Source organism: Scophthalmus maximus, chromosome 8 (genome assembly GCF_022379125.1).
Source record: "Scophthalmus maximus strain ysfricsl-2021 chromosome 8, ASM2237912v1, whole genome shotgun sequence".
NCBI classification, from domain to species: Eukaryota; Metazoa; Chordata; class Actinopteri; order Pleuronectiformes; family Scophthalmidae; genus Scophthalmus; species Scophthalmus maximus.
In genome coordinates, this window is record NC_061522.1 from 19,163,128 (window position 1) to 19,178,713 (window position 15,586).

The 15,586-nt window shown below is 43.1% G+C and overlaps 1 protein-coding gene across 5 annotated transcripts in view; it reads left to right on the top strand.

Moving 5' to 3' along the window:
• LOC118312273 (microtubule-associated tumor suppressor 1 homolog) overlaps positions 1-15,586 on the top strand; it is a 61,006-nt gene that overhangs the window by 6,798 nt on the left and 38,622 nt on the right. Inside the window, exons 1-2 of one of the 5 annotated variants that reach the window (XM_035636733.2) lie at positions 2,469-2,715; positions 14,040-15,562. In XM_035636733.2, coding sequence (XP_035492626.2) covers positions 14,399-15,562 — 1,164 coding nt within the window. In that variant the 5' untranslated portion in view covers positions 2,469-2,715; positions 14,040-14,398. Of the gene's footprint in view, positions 1-2,468; positions 2,716-12,364; positions 12,509-14,039; positions 15,563-15,586 lie in introns of those variants that run through there. The other 4 variants (XM_035636730.2, XM_035636734.2, XM_035636732.2 and 1 more) reach the window with 4 other exon arrangements.

Sequence of the window (15,586 nt, forward strand, 5' to 3'; positions counted from 1 at the left end):
GGTTGAACTTGTTAAGTACGTACAAAAAAATGTAAAGTGTGAGAGCTTAAGCTACAGCCACAAGAAAAAATAAATCATGTTTAAAGAAGTGAATAGGGGGCAAATTGTTATCATTTGTCTGCTAATGGTCATATTACTTGGACTATTATGTCCATAAATTCATCATGAATGAAAAATGACATTTGACATTTATACAGGCATTTCTAACGTTGTTTAGTCAGTTTCACTCTCTCAGACGTAGCAGGGTAAATGACATGAAGTCATCTTATAGCGTTACTGGGCCAGTGGATTGCTCAATCACCCATGTTGGTGGAGTTTTTGCTGCACGGTCTCAGTGGCACGGGAATGTCCACTTGAATTATGCAATCAGTGTAGTGAATCCCAGTTCGGTTGGTAGTAGTAAGGGTGTGTCCATGTACAGTTGTTGCAAGAAGTTAACATGCACTCACCATGGACATGAATGTCATGGCAATATTGGGCTTTCAGTTACTTCCTTTAACTTATTTTTTCCCCCCCCTGGGGCTGAAAGAGTGTACAACATACATCTTAAAAAGGAAAAAACAAACAAGAATTTAGTGCAAAATCTTGATTTATTTATTTCAGTTCCTGAAATCAACACAGGGTCAAAATTATACATAGAGAGACAAAACTGTACACCCAGCACATCTTAAGTTTGGTTGAATGTCCCTTGGCAAACAACTTTGGTAGCCATCACCAAGCCTTTCTAGTTGGATATTTGACCGTACCTCTTTTTTGTAGGGTTACATTTATTGGTTTACTGACATGGAACCAACTTCCAATTTACAGTCCACATATTTTCCACGGGGTCAGGACTTAGGGAAGACCACCCCAGAACCTTAATATTAGCTTGCTTTCCACAACCAGCTTGGATGTGGGGTCGTTGTCCTGTTGGAACGCCAGTTTGGGTCCAAGGTTCAACCATCTATCTGATGAGTCGAGGTGATACTGAAGAATTATGAAGCAGTCTTCCTTCACCCACTTGTTGCAGAGTACCCTTTCCAATGTGAACAGCCCAAAATTTAGGCAGGGTTTCATTTTTACCATTTATATAAATCCCTAGTAAAACCTCAGCTTGATTTTACAAGTTCTGTTGAAAATTAAAGTAACCAGAAACAATTGAAAAGGTTCGGAGAAGAGAAGAGCTAGTTAACTAACTCCAGAGCTGATTGAACAATTTTTCAAAGAGCTGTCACATGAGAAGAGTTTAAGAAAAGACATAGAGAAGACATGATCACACGATGGTCACACATTGTGCTGTAAAAGTATGGAACAAGCTCCCAGAGGATATGGTGTGGTCTCCTCCAGTTGACGCTTTTAGAAAGACTGGACGAATTCTGGCCAACAAAGGATATTTTGTATAATTATAAAGCTGATTTGTGATTATTGTGAAAATATTCTAAGTATGTTTGTTGTTTGTTTTGATTTGTGGACTGTCCCCGAGATTTTTTTTTTATTGAATTTCATAAAATTTCATTACATGATTACAGAGGGACTGAATTAGCCAGTGTGTTTTTGTGTTTGATGATGTTTCTTGGTAACCAGTGTTGTACCACTTAAGTCCTTTATAAATGAGGACATTTGACCACAGGATGCTCTAGAATGTGTGCGCAGTCATTTTTGTTGTGAAAAGACCACCAGTGACAGCCCAGTGCTTTGATCAAGGCTGTTGACTTGTTTGGTTATTATGCAGTCTATTGGCAGCAGGTCATATTGTTCTGTAACCTTCCTTGGATTGTTTCTTTCATTAGCTCACTGTTGCCTCCCTTGGCCTCACCTCCTGCCTTCAGCTTCATCAGATTACGTGGGTCTCTTTGCCCATTTCTTCCTCAGTCCAAAACCTCCCTCTCTGGTTCCCCCCAGACTCATGCAACCAATAACAAGGAGGGGGCCCAGCACTGCTTGGCAACAGCCAATGGAGTTGGACTGGTCAGTGGTGACCCCTCCCACTTTTTGGGGAAAGTGGAGGGTGGACCTTGACCGGGGTAAGGTTAGCTGGTTGACAAACACACACACACACACACACACACATACACACACATTCTCAAACATACACTTTCCTGAAGGTCTAGTGTGGGAGGGGGTTTCTCAATCCCATGGCTGTTTGCATGCAGAACTGACAGAGGAAGTGTGAAGGAAAAAGTTGTGTTTTAGTTGAGGAATGTCTTTTCCCTCTTTCCTAAAGTCTTATGCCAGAAAAAGCAGTTTACATTGACTAAGTCTGAGACACACACACACACACACACACACACACACACACACACACACACACACACACACACACACACACACACACACACACACACACACACACACACACACTGCAGCACTGAGCAGCATGCTCATGTTTCAGAACCAAAAAGGGAGGTGTATCCCTCCCTCTTTCTCTCCCTCCCTCCCGTCCCCTCCTCCTCTCCTCCCTCCTTCTCTCAGCCACCGTCACAGCTCGTGCAGTCTTCCCCTGCCTGTGTGCTCACACACACACTCTTTCACAGCAGTGATGGAATAAGACGGGAGGCATGAAGGTGCAGTGCAGCCAGGGGTTTGTGTGTGTGTATGTGAGGAGGAGGAGGAGGAGGAGGATCGAGTGTGTGTGAGGACAGACATGAGGAGTTTGGGCGAGCTGAACGAGCTTCTAGGATTTTCTGCGAGATGGTGTTTTGCAGCAGTGCGGCTCATGAAGAAGGCAACAGAAGAGTAAGTTATTTCTGTGGCAACAGTTTTACACCAGACCGGGACATGTGCATGTGTGTTTTCTTGTTCATCTGTGTGTCTTTGCACTTTGAGACGTTTGACCTGTTTGCAAAAATAGTGGCAAACAAGTAATTGTGGATATTTTTCTAATTACTTTAAGTTATTTTACGCAGCTAATTTTCTATACTGTAAATAGTTAGGTTCTAATAATTATCATCCTGTAGTAAAAAATGGCTATTGTATATAGTGCGACTACATTTGAAAGTCATATCCTGTTTGACAATGTGCTGGGAAATTCTGTTCTTGACACTATCTGTAAAATACAGGACGAATTCCTCAACATTTTATCATCGGAAGAAAAAGTCATTTGAATGATGTTAGGGCGAAATAAGAAGGTGATGCCAGGGTGACGGCACTGTAGCCAAACTGAAGACACAAACCAGTGATGCAGTCCTTCCCCTGTAGTCTTTTGAAGACGGTGAGTGTGATGGTTTCCAGATGCTTTGTTGAGATGATTGCAAATGTAACTAAATCATCTCATAATGTACGTTCAGTCGAAGCGGCCTCTTTTGTGTGAACGCGTTTCAGACATGGAGACCATGCATTGTAATGTTGAAGTCATCGCAACGTCTTTATTTAAAGTAACCAGTGGGCGTATGTTTGTATTAAAATGTTTTAAAAGTTCAGTTCATGTGATTGTCGTATGATATGTACAGGCAAAGAATGAAAGGCAGTCATCGAGACACAAAGTAACCGAACGTGCGCCTTTCTCGGTCGGACATCCGTTCGTCGCTTCAGCTCCCAGGTGAGCGTAACCGTAACGATTGGTGGATGAGTGACATAACGTGCAAGTGATGGAAGTTCGGCAGCCAGAGCGGAGGCGTCGCTGTTCCAAGAGGAGGCTGGGTCTGTATAAACAGGATCACGCGGTGGTTTGGAGAGCAGTGGCACAGATACATCGTACAGGCCACACAGGAGCAGTGAGAGGGCCTCTCAGGAGCTGTTAGACACTGAGACTTAAATGGTGATTTAAAAAAGAACCCAACTTTGGAGGTTATATCATACACCGCAGAAAGCGACGTTTAACCTTTTTTTTCTTTTCTTCAAAAAGTGCCTCTGTGGGTTTGAGCGAGTCCTCCAGCGTGGTATCGCTCCTCCCAGGAATTTCGTTCCATGCAGTGAAGCCACGGTAGAGTTCTGACTCGGTGTGAACATTTCTGACCATGTATGGGCAGATCCCTGTATTTCAATGATGAGAAATGCTTTTTGTCGGCCTCTGATACCGTCGCGTATCCATTGATCTGTTGATTGAGGAGGTGTCAGAGCTGGGGAGGGAAGGTTGGCTGGTTATATAAAGACAGTTCAATCCACACTGTGCTGCATCACCTCAGGACCAGTCCTGATTGAAGTGGCAGTCGGCCAATGGGCTCTGTTTTTGCGTCAAGTACCTAATGTGTTGCTCCCCGCTCCGCTCTCACCGCCCATGAGGATCACTCTCATTACTTAGTCGCTGCCTCCGTGTATGTCAGCTGTGTTTATCCTGACACGCATTGATCTGAATGTTGTTTTCCTCCCGTGATTTCTTATCTAGTGTGTCAAAAACCCTCCTGTTTTCAGCTGCTTTTAAAGTCATAACATCACATGAATTGCATAATAGTCATATTAGAAAATGCAAAGACATTGATATGATGCTAGTGTTTCCAACTCCTCAGGCGTGGAATCATAGGGAGAATCAGTTGTGTCCTTCACGTCAACACACTCACTCATTCACTCACTCACTCACTCACACACACACACACACACACACACACACACACACACACACTCACTGTCAGCAGTGTCACAATTCCAGCTACAGCCTCGCGCGCTGTGTTCCTGTCATGTCAGCATAGATTGAATTGCAGACGCCCTCACACTGACGTGTGTGTGTGTGTGTGCTCTCGCCAGTAAACACCGGCACACGCCTCTGCAGCAGTGACTGTAGGTGGGAAAATCCTGATGTCTGAAATGACACAAGCTGGTTATGAGGTCACACACAACAATCACATTCATCTTCTCGCGGAGTGACTAAGCACCCCGTTTATTTCCATGGCAACCGCTGCTTCTGTATTGTCCATTTTTTTGCGAGTGATGCAGCGAGCAAGGCAGAGTGCAACTTCAGCTCATACACCACTGTGTTAGCACCCTGTCACTGTGTGTGTGTGTTAATAACTAGCTTGTATAGTCATTACTTTGTGTGTGAGACTGCAGAGAGGTGTGTGCAGTGATACCCACACAGTGTTAACTGTTGTAATGTGATGCTGTGGCGCTGCTCGCCCAGTATTTCTATGCCTCCTACCTCTGTCGGCAGCTCCCTGTGTGCCTGGCTGAAACAAAAAACCATCATCGAAGAGCCACTGTCTGTTACACGATGAATTAGTTAAATGGTCCCAGTTCCGTCCAGATCAATCCAGTAGATAGCTTGAGTGGATTTTCTTCCAAATCTGAAATTATTGGCAGAGAGATTTTTGTTCTGGGATATCATTGGACTGTCATTGGCTAAATTCGTAGGTATTTTAAATCACCTGAAATACAGTTTAATGGAGCCTCCTGTGTAATGAGAAACTACCTGTGTAATGTGAGCTGTCATGAGGCTACCCGACTAAAAGCTAATAACTGCTCACCTGAAACAATGTTTTTGCTGTATGATGGGGGAATTACTAAATTTCAGCCAGTGGTCTAAAATCAACCTTTTCCCCTTAATTGTTGGGGTGAGATCAGATTAGTGATAAAGATGGACTGCATGTCTTCACTTCCTCCCCCTGTAGAAAAATGAAGCCAAGCATCCCGTATACAGGCGCTGCCATCTTGCACTGGTGATGTCATTTGGAGCCTAGAGCCAGGGGTCCGGCGTATGAAGGTGATGCCGATACACCCGCCTGAGCAGTTGTGAGTCAATCGCAGCTGTCATAATAACACATTACCCCCTTTATTTTAGCATCAACAGTGTTTGCCACCAAGGAATGAAATGAAAGTAGTTGCTTTGGTAAATGAGGAGAAACTGAGCAGTAAACAGAAGACCTTACTGTCTTCCATTTTTTGTTACTCATAGAATAGTAAAAATATTCCTGCATTCCTCAGCGTGATGTAATGACGTTAGCCATGCTACTAAATGTTGAACATTTAAAAGCAGTGGCACAGATGATCTAGAGGAAAATGCACGGAAGCTGATATTAAACCTGCATCTCTCCAGTTGTCCATTTGATGAAGCTGAATATACAACAGGGATCGCAGTGTGTTCAGCCAGTATTAATTCTCACTGTCAATTTGTCACTCCACATCCACCCACCCAGGACTCTGGAAGCTCCTTGTGGAGGGTTTTTCAAAATAACGCTCACATATCTATATCAGTATACCACTCTATATGCGATCATGTACTGTGTTTTTTTAATTTCTATTCTGTCTTGTTTTGGCTTAACTTTCCATGAGCTGTGGCTTTAGACAGACATTAATCCACTGCTATATATGTGTATAAATAGCAGTCAGGAAACATGGTTACTGGTGATACTGTGAAGACAGTTGATTAGAGCCATAAACATTTGTTGGCTAAAGTCCTACTTTAAGCCAGAACCTTCTACTGTAGTTGGCAAATATTAACCTTCACTGTATGTGAATGGATCTGAATTACTGCAGAGTTTTGCAGCAAGGTGGAAGAATTTGATTTATAACATGTCCATACTGAGTATATAATAATAATAATAATAATAATACATTTAATTTATAGAGCACTTCACTTTAGTTCACCTCCCCCTGCTAGGTGCATTCATTTTTGCAGGCCCCAGAATATCAAAATTGAACGGTTACTGTTCATATTTCAGAGTTTGAGTTGTGTCAAAATAGAGTAAGATACGATAAGAGCCAAGTCCTCCGTTTGCACAGGCATTTGAAATGTTAAAATCTCTTAATACAGCTAAATGTAACTAAAATATCAAAAGAACAAAATAGTCATTTACTGCTGTTGCCACTTTAGTGCAGTGGGGGCTGGACCCCTCCTAAGTCCCCAGATAAATCTGAGGAGTTGTGAAGATGATTAATGAGGTAAAAAAGATAATAAAACTGATTTATAAATGTTGTATTAATTTGGGGACTTTTTGGACATTTTTACCTCATAGACATGTGGAACATAACAAGGGGCCCCAACTAGACTCTGCTTTTTTTATATAAGGGGACACCACTTGTTTCATTGTGGGATTTTTGTTGAGTAAAAATCACAATGTTTAACTTTAAACAGTGGTGGACTAGAAGTAAAATAAAATGACAAAACTGACAAAACACTAACGTTGTGCTCGATAATGCTAAAGATAAGGAAGCAATGTGTTGGACTTGACTTTGAGAATGACTGAAAACATGGCTGTTGTAAAGTCAAGTCCTCCTGCAGAAAATGCACACATTAACAGACCAAAGATCAATGTGGCACCGAGCACCTCCCCTTTAGCGTTCTGCGTGTTAAACTTTTACCTTTTCTGTTGCAAAACATTAACTGTCTGCTGCGTCGTGCAACAAGAAAATTCTGTGTTGTTAATTTGTCGTTTGTTCATGAACAAATGGAGGTTAGTGTGTGTTTAGCTGCAGTGCACAGAGAAATGCGTCGCTTACAGAAAATCCAAATAATCTGGCAAATTATCCCGTCAAAGAGCAGTGGTCATTGTTTTGGATTTCTTCAGGTGTCTTCAATCTCCCTTCCCGGCACCATGATGCACACGTGACACACGTGTGGTCGTGGGTAGTTATGGATCTAAATCCCATAATGATCCACAGAAAACAAAGGTGTCTGCCAGTCACCACAAATAGCTTCTAGTGCACTCAGCTGTGGCTGGCACAGGCAACTCTGAGCTTCCGCATTGCCTTGATTTGTGTACACACATACGCACGCGCGCACGCACGCACGCACGTAAGCGCGCACACACAGAGTTAACTGGTATTTATTATTTAAAGAGTGAGACAGCAGAGGTGAGAAGTGGAAGCAAAAGAAAATCAATTATATTCCATTTGTATAATCACCAAATCCCATAATACATTATCTCAAGGCACTTGACATATACCTCATTCACACCAAAATTACCGTGTAGACCCAGGTTTTTTAAACGCTGGTCGACTCGCGTTTAATCAGCAATTGGCCACTTTCACACTGCGAGCAGACCAGGGTCTGATGATCGAGTAGTGACAGGTGGTGGCCATAGGTGGCGGTAGAGAGCGGTGTGCGCCATGGAAGAAAGAAATAGAACAGTGTCGTAAACAACAGAAAGCATGATCGCCAGTGAGCCGGTGGTCAACGCTACCTTCTATCTTGTACTTGTCACTCTTTCAAAGTTCACAAACTCAGCGCAGTGTTACGAGCCGAGCCTGGCCCTTCAAGCAGGTGGCCATATGGGATTCGAAGTGTGTGTATGAGAGAAGAAGAAGCTTGGCTCTGCGCGCTGTGTTTGTGTACGTAGCTGCAGCAATAAGGAGAATGGGCTCCGCACATCATCCATGTTACCGACCGTTTATGGCCACTGTGTAATGAGAGACCGCCTGATGAGGGCGTGTGTTTCCGCCTAAGGGTTGATTGAGAAATTTTGATTTTGAAATATCTGAGTTAACTATAACAATTGGTTGATGCTGCCAGTAAAGGCTTTGGCAGATGTACATTAGGCCTTGTGACGATCTGAATAAGAATCATTTGAGAAACAGTGAAGTAGTAGACAGGAGGGCAGTGGAGGAAGAGAGCTGGTTAAATGATTAAAAAGACCTGGAAAAATAAATTACTCTGGTCCTTAAAGGTCACCAGGGGGAAATAAAGTGGTGCTGATTGCACAGTGGAAAGTTAGTGGTGCACTGTAAATGTACACAGTGTCCTGCCTGGAATCAGATAAGGTATTCAACTTCATTCATACCAGTCTTTTAATTTTATTCTGTCTTTTTGTCTTGGTTTCATTTAATAACATGTACTTAATGTTTCTGAGCTGAGCTTCCCAGCATGCTCTGAGGCGATGTGTTCAAGTTCACATTGTTTTGAGTAATCACAGATGTTCCTTGGACATTTAGTTTTACTGTTCGTCACGTCGTTTCTATCATGTTTCTGGTAGCATGATTAAATGAGCTTTTTTGGTTCCCAATACTAAAGGTCATGGTTCATAAATATAAATTCTGTGAGCTTCGTTTCTTGATTTGACGCGAATGCTAAAACGTTGGATGACGTGTTGTCACTGTGATGAAATGTGGTAACGTTAAGAAAAGCTCAACTTCTTTAGTGGTAAAAGGCACCAACCAATCGAATCGGGTTCAAACAAATACATAATCACAGACGCCAGCCAATCAAATCACTTTATGCAAATACAGACATCAAACTTAACATCAAAATGAGCCGTAGCTGTGAGGGCACGGACACGATCGATTGTGAGCCACTAAAATAATTTGGTCTCTCGTGAGATCATGATATTAACATGATGATAGGTGCATCTTATTTAAGATTAAATAGCCTTTTACTTTCTTATAGACACAGTACAGTATATTAAGATCACTTGACTGATCCTTATTGAGTTCCTGCCCACTATTGAAGTTGAGTACACTAAAATACAAGTGCTCAGATTGTTGAAAACACGATAAACAAGTTGTTTAAACCACCTTGCGTTTAGAAACAATGAGTTTGCATATTTATTAACGAGTAAATCCAACTCATTATATTTTACAGTGTAGCCACGGAGACATTTCATTGTATTGTGAACGCTAATAAATGATGAGAGTTGACCAGAAGCTCAGCCAATTCTGCAGCCCTGAGGAGTGTTGTTCCTGTTGGTCCATGTGGTTGAAAGTCAGGTCCGCCTCCTTCCTCGTAGCTTTTACTCCGGCTCTCTGGTTTGAATTAACCTCATTAAATTAACCAACATGAAATAATTACATCATGATCCGTGCCTCCAGCCCTAATGAGTGCTGTCCCCTCGAACAAAACAAACACCCCCTTCAGAGCTTCGGTATCATGAAGTCATTTGGCAAATGCGGGGGGGGGGGGGATTGCATAACAAGGAACATATTGAAAGAGATATTTTATTGCAACATGTCACCTTTGACTTCTTGTTAATATGAAATTGTGATTGTAAGTGAGTGACTGTAATGTAACCGACACACATGAAAAAATGCTTCATCCCAGATACAGCTGCTTTAGTGTTCACTGAAAACAGTCTCACCACACTGCAGCATCCATCATGTCACACTGCAGGATCATGTTCAATTTGTCTCGATTCACAATGTCATTTGATGAATCGTGACTCTGAAAAATGGTCTTAATGAACAAATCATATTGTTTGTTCTGAACCAAAATATAAACAGGAACTGTTAAAGTCTGTCTTGTTGTACCAATGTCCTGATGCTGAGTACTGTGAATCTTAATGAAATTTGAACTTGGTCAAAGAACAAATATGAAATTATATACTGAAGTTGGATCTAAATAAGAAATATTCCTAATAGTCATCTATATAATATTAAGTGTATGTCCTGCATACATTTATTAGAGGTCTTGCTGTTCTCATTTATGAATGATCATATTTATTTTACAGAGTTATTAAACAGTATGCATGGCATCTTGTTTGGTAAAGTGGGTTCACTCCCACTGATTGGATTCCTGAAAGTAGAATGATTATACTCCAGGAAACGTGGAAACATTAAACCAACTAATTATTTACGAAACACACACACATCCTCAAGTGTATTCACACTGAATTGGTTCACTCATGAGAAGCTCCACTGGGTTGACTAAGCACGGAAAGTTTTTCCCCAGTGTAGAGGAAGTATTTTGCTTTTTACCTTCCCCCAGGAGGTCATGTTTTTTGCCTCGTCTGTTTTTTTGTTTGTTGATTGGTTGGTTTGTTTGTCAGCAGGATTATGCAAGAGCAGATTTCCACAAAACTTTGGGCCAAGAAACAAACGTATCTGATATGAGTGTGAACAATTTAGTGCAGCTTTCATTGACTTTAACGACTGTTGGGCCTTGGTGGAGGAATTGCATCACCCTACAATCCATTAAATTAGTTCAATTGTTAATCTACTATTTCACAGGCCTCCTGTCGAGAAGCTCCACTTTATTCCCGTGTTCACTCGTGTCACTCCTCCGTCTTTTCCTCTTCCACTTCATCCAGCTCTGAGCGTAACCTGCCTGACAAGCATGTCTTAATGCATAGCAGGGTCCAGCCACTCAACTATTAAGTCAGTTCAGTGTTGGAGGCTTCAGGTCAAAGACAGCGAGCGGTTCACTCTGCCTGACTAATGTGGGACAGTCTCTCTTCCTCTCAATCTCTTTCTGCTTGTCAGTCTCACTGCATGATAACAGAAATGTTGTTTGAGTGCAGCCATTGAGTCGGATCTTTAAATGTATCTGTCTAAGGAAAGACACATAGTTGAGCAGGTGGGAGGATTGTTCACTGTTCAGAAAACTAGCCCCCAACAAGCATATGAGCCAGTGTTGAATGAGATTCCATTCGGGATGTGGGTTTGAATACCAATGTTCCTCGACGGTCCGCGATGGCACAGTGAATGCCAGAGGGCAGGCACTGTCTGTTTTTCCAGACAAAATATCTCTCATAGACAGGGACATGACGAATCAAAAACGCAGCAGGGGCTGGTGGGTAATTTCACTGAGGAGCGCAGACTATGCAACACACACACACACACACACACACACACGCACACACACACACACACCTCTAGTTTTTGTATCTGCCGATTGTAGCTCGGCAGCTGCTAACCATTCCGCTCACCAGTATGTATCCATTTTGAAGCAGCGTGATCCACCTGACGTCTTCTGAATTATATTTAGTATTGGTTTCTTCCATTATTTTTGTTGGTTGTTGATGTTTTAATCTACAAAATGTATTAGTAGAAATTGCAGTATATACTCCTGGCCCTCCATTGTTGGTGTTTCTTTTAACTATACAGTATATAACGTTAGCAGGCTACACAACATGTCGTAGAATTTTCTCCTCTACTGTGTGAGAAACTGTTCTTGGTGCACTTATCTTTGGCAGGTCAGGTCACTGTCTCTGGACAACGCTGTCTCTCAGCGTCAGTCTTAGATTATAGCCAAGACATCTTGATACTGTGCCATTCTGTGTCATAGTCTTAGATTATAGTTTAGACGTCCTGATTTTAAGGAGCCATCCTATCTGTTAAATAACAACATGATTTTGAGGGTTGAATACACCACGCTGACCAGGAACGGGAGGGTTTTTGGGACATCATGCACTTACAGTTTTTGCTCTTTGTACGAACCAGAAACCCCCTCAATATTGAGCTCCTGTAATAAATACTTCTGCTTAAGACATCTAAGACCTCCGTCTTCAAACTGCATCAATTTTTCCATCACACAACATTTGATGTCACTAGGAGATATGGAGGAGTGGAGCGATCAAAGGCTCTGTGATTGGTCAGAAAGTCACGGTCAGCTAGCCTCCCTTCAACCTTTTTTTTTTTTTACTATGTTAGAGATACAGAATTCTACCTGACACAGCAATGAACTTGATTCCGATTGGTTATTTTTTTTATCCATCAAGGGAGGCGAAGGCGTTTCAAGCCTCCTTTGATGGCTGCTTTCATCTCACACAGTAACATCAGCCACGACAGCCGGCAATAACCTGTATAATAACATGTTTATTCAGTGAATACACACAGAATCTCAATCTGGGTGGTGTTTTATTGTCATCACGTATAATTTTTTTACTCCCACCCCCCCTTACATTTCTGAGGAGGCGCTGCCTCCCTTGACGAGCCGCGACTGCAAAAGCCGGTGTGTATATTGCACGCACACTAATTTTCTGCAGCAAACCATGATGCGTTCCGTTACATTTTTAAAAGACTTTTGTGCATCTTTGTTACCGACTCAGGTGAGTTGTGTCAGAAACAAGGTACGGTGACTCAGAGAACTCACTATACTGCGGCTTAACAGAACACGAGCAGAGAGACGAGTGTGTTGGCCTCTCTGGGGCACTGTAGGAAGGTGAAGCTGACGACGGCAGCAGGCTGTGAGTGACAGTGCTAATGTTTGTTTAATGAATCTAAGCTGACCTGACCCGCGTCACCCCAGATCTCCACCTATCGGATGCCCGTCAAGTAAACTGTCCGTCAACAGCTGGCTCAGACACATGCTATCTGCTCACACTGGACCTTAACACTGACCAGCAGCATCTTATCCACGAGCAACGGGCTGCTCATTCATCTCCGAGAGAACAAAAGGAGTCTACGGTGACGAATGTTGTAAAAGGTGGAACCAAGCTGACGATTTCACTCAACCTTCACTCATACATTAGAGGGCTGAATTTCTATGTGGCATTTTAATTTTTTTTGTCCAACCAATGTATTCAATGTGTGAGAATTCAGCAATGTTAGGTTTCATGTAGCAAAAACGTATGCAACAACAATGAATCTTACTCAGGTAAAAAATAAAAGAGTAAGATTCTTCAGTGAGGCAATAGTTTCGTGTGTGTGTGTGTGTGTGTGTGTGTGTGTGTGTGTGTGTGTGTGTGTGTGTGTGTGTGTGTGTGTGTGTGTGTGTGTGTGTGTGTGTGTGTGTGTGTGTGTGTGTGTGTGTGTGTGTGTGTGTGTGTGTGTGTCTGTCTGTCTGTCTCTCATCTCTGCCGCCCAGGGGCTGCTGTCATTACTGGATAATGGAGAGGGAGCAGTGTCCTGGATCTGATCGCCCTTATATAGCTGCTCCTCTCTTTTCTTATTGTCCCTGACCCACTTACACACACACACACACACACTTCACAAAGCTGGTTAACTGACACTAAATTAGTGACAGACTTTGGAGTTTCAGTTTGTCGCATTACATTCAAACCGCTTTCATCCTAAGGTTGTGTCTCTGTGTGAGGAAATTTATCAATACAGGTCAAAATCAATGTCCCATCACTTCCACAAAGGGAGTCTGACATGCTGTGACTGGTCCTGAAACTCATTTAACGGGTCACTGATGCACTTAATTCTGTAGGTTGTTGATTGCAGCCTGCAGAGGGCAGCATTTCTCAACGCTTAGCATCCATGTGCAGAAACAGGGATGTTTGAGCAGATGATTACATTGTAATGTATTCCATCAGTTACAGGAGTTCAAAAACAATATGTAGTATGTGAAAAATGGTGTGATGTTTTTTCAGGTTTCTTCAGCAGCTTGTTCGATGTGACCATTAATCATCTCTGTAGAGAGGAATGACATGAAGTTTTCTGTCAGTATTGTTGTTTACTTTAATTGTGAGGAAACAAGGTCATTATCTAGCTTTTTATTTCCTCAAGTTTTAATATCCTTTCTTCTCTCTGTTTTTCAGATGTTTTCAGCAGCAGTCCTGAAAACGTTGAATCTTCTCTCCACATAAGATCAGTCTCGGAGGCCTTAAATGTACATATTTTCTAAATAACAGTTCTGCACTGTTCAAGGACGTGATGACTTTTGGAAATAATGGATCGAATAGGTATTGGTGCAGTGTTTAAAATATATAAGTGGATGGACTGGCAACTCAATGACACACAAAGATATTATTTAAAACACAGATGAGGATATCCGAAGCTCTATGGAGAATGAAGTGGACATTCTATCAGATGGCACTATAAAGAGGATCAAAGCTGTAAAAGGCTCTGCTCATTGTTCCTTCACAACCAGCCGGTCGTCTGCCTTCCAGGCCCAGAGATGAGTGTTTCAGAGCCCGGTGAGAGCTTCCCTGCCAGGGGGAAAGGTGGATCCAGAATGAGGCTCCCTCTTCACAGTGACGGAGACCACAACGGGAATGCTTTCCCAGTGTCCTCCTCCTCCTCTTCTTCCTCCTGTCCGGGGGAGCTGTCTCCAGAGTCACTGCGGAGTCTGAGCAGTCTCAGCGGAGGCGGAACTGATAGCCCGCTGGACTATGATATGTTTGAGGTCACCCTGACGACGACAGTGATAACCAACACGGACGAAACGGCAGACGACGTCATTTCAAAATGGGTGCCACAGGGGGACAGTGAGGCCGATGACAGTGGCGACGTCCTGGTAGAAAAGGTACAAACTGCAGTGGAGGTGTCAGAATCCAATGACACCTCTGCGTCCGTTTACCTGGAGTGTTGCCAGGACACGTGGAACGATAATGACAACCTGACCCTGGCTCTGTCACTGACGGCAAATGATTGTAGCCAGGGCGACAATGACGACCTCAGCAGTGGCAGTGGAAGAAGGCATGACTGGTCCACTCTGGATTCAGATGCAACAGAAGTCCCTGCTGATGATGATGATGAAGATGATGAAGATGAGGCTTTGTTTCTGTCTGTGAGTTCTGAAGCTGGTTTACAGAGAAGCAGCATGACCCTCACATGCTCAACGAGTCAGTACAGCACGGGCCTGGTGATTCCAGGTGCCGCCGCTGAGCTCCACTCAGAGGAGACCATGGCTCTGAGTGTAGCCGATGACAAGATACCAGAGCTGGTGTTAGAAGGGCCCGAGGCCGCCTGTCCTCTGGATCTGCTGATGGACAGCCAAACGGAACCTCCTGCTATCGAGGTCCTCGGTGAAAACATCCAGATATCATCGTCGTATCCTTCTACCGTTCCTGCACAAGATTCCAAGGAAATCACATCTCCCAAGGACTCTGAAAAATGTCCAGCGGGCTGCAAACCCACCCGACCCAACACCAGTCAGCCTGCCAGAGTAGCAAAACCAAAACCAACCACTACTACTTCAACTGCTCCCAAGACCTCTGCCGCCACAGGCATCAAACCATCCAGTGTGGAGGCAAAGAAAGTTTCAAAACCAGGCCTGAAAAATGTCAAGGCCAAAGTTGGGTCACGGCCCACCCCAACCCCGCCTAAAACACCCAGCCAGGTACTGTAGTGTTATTGAAAACCT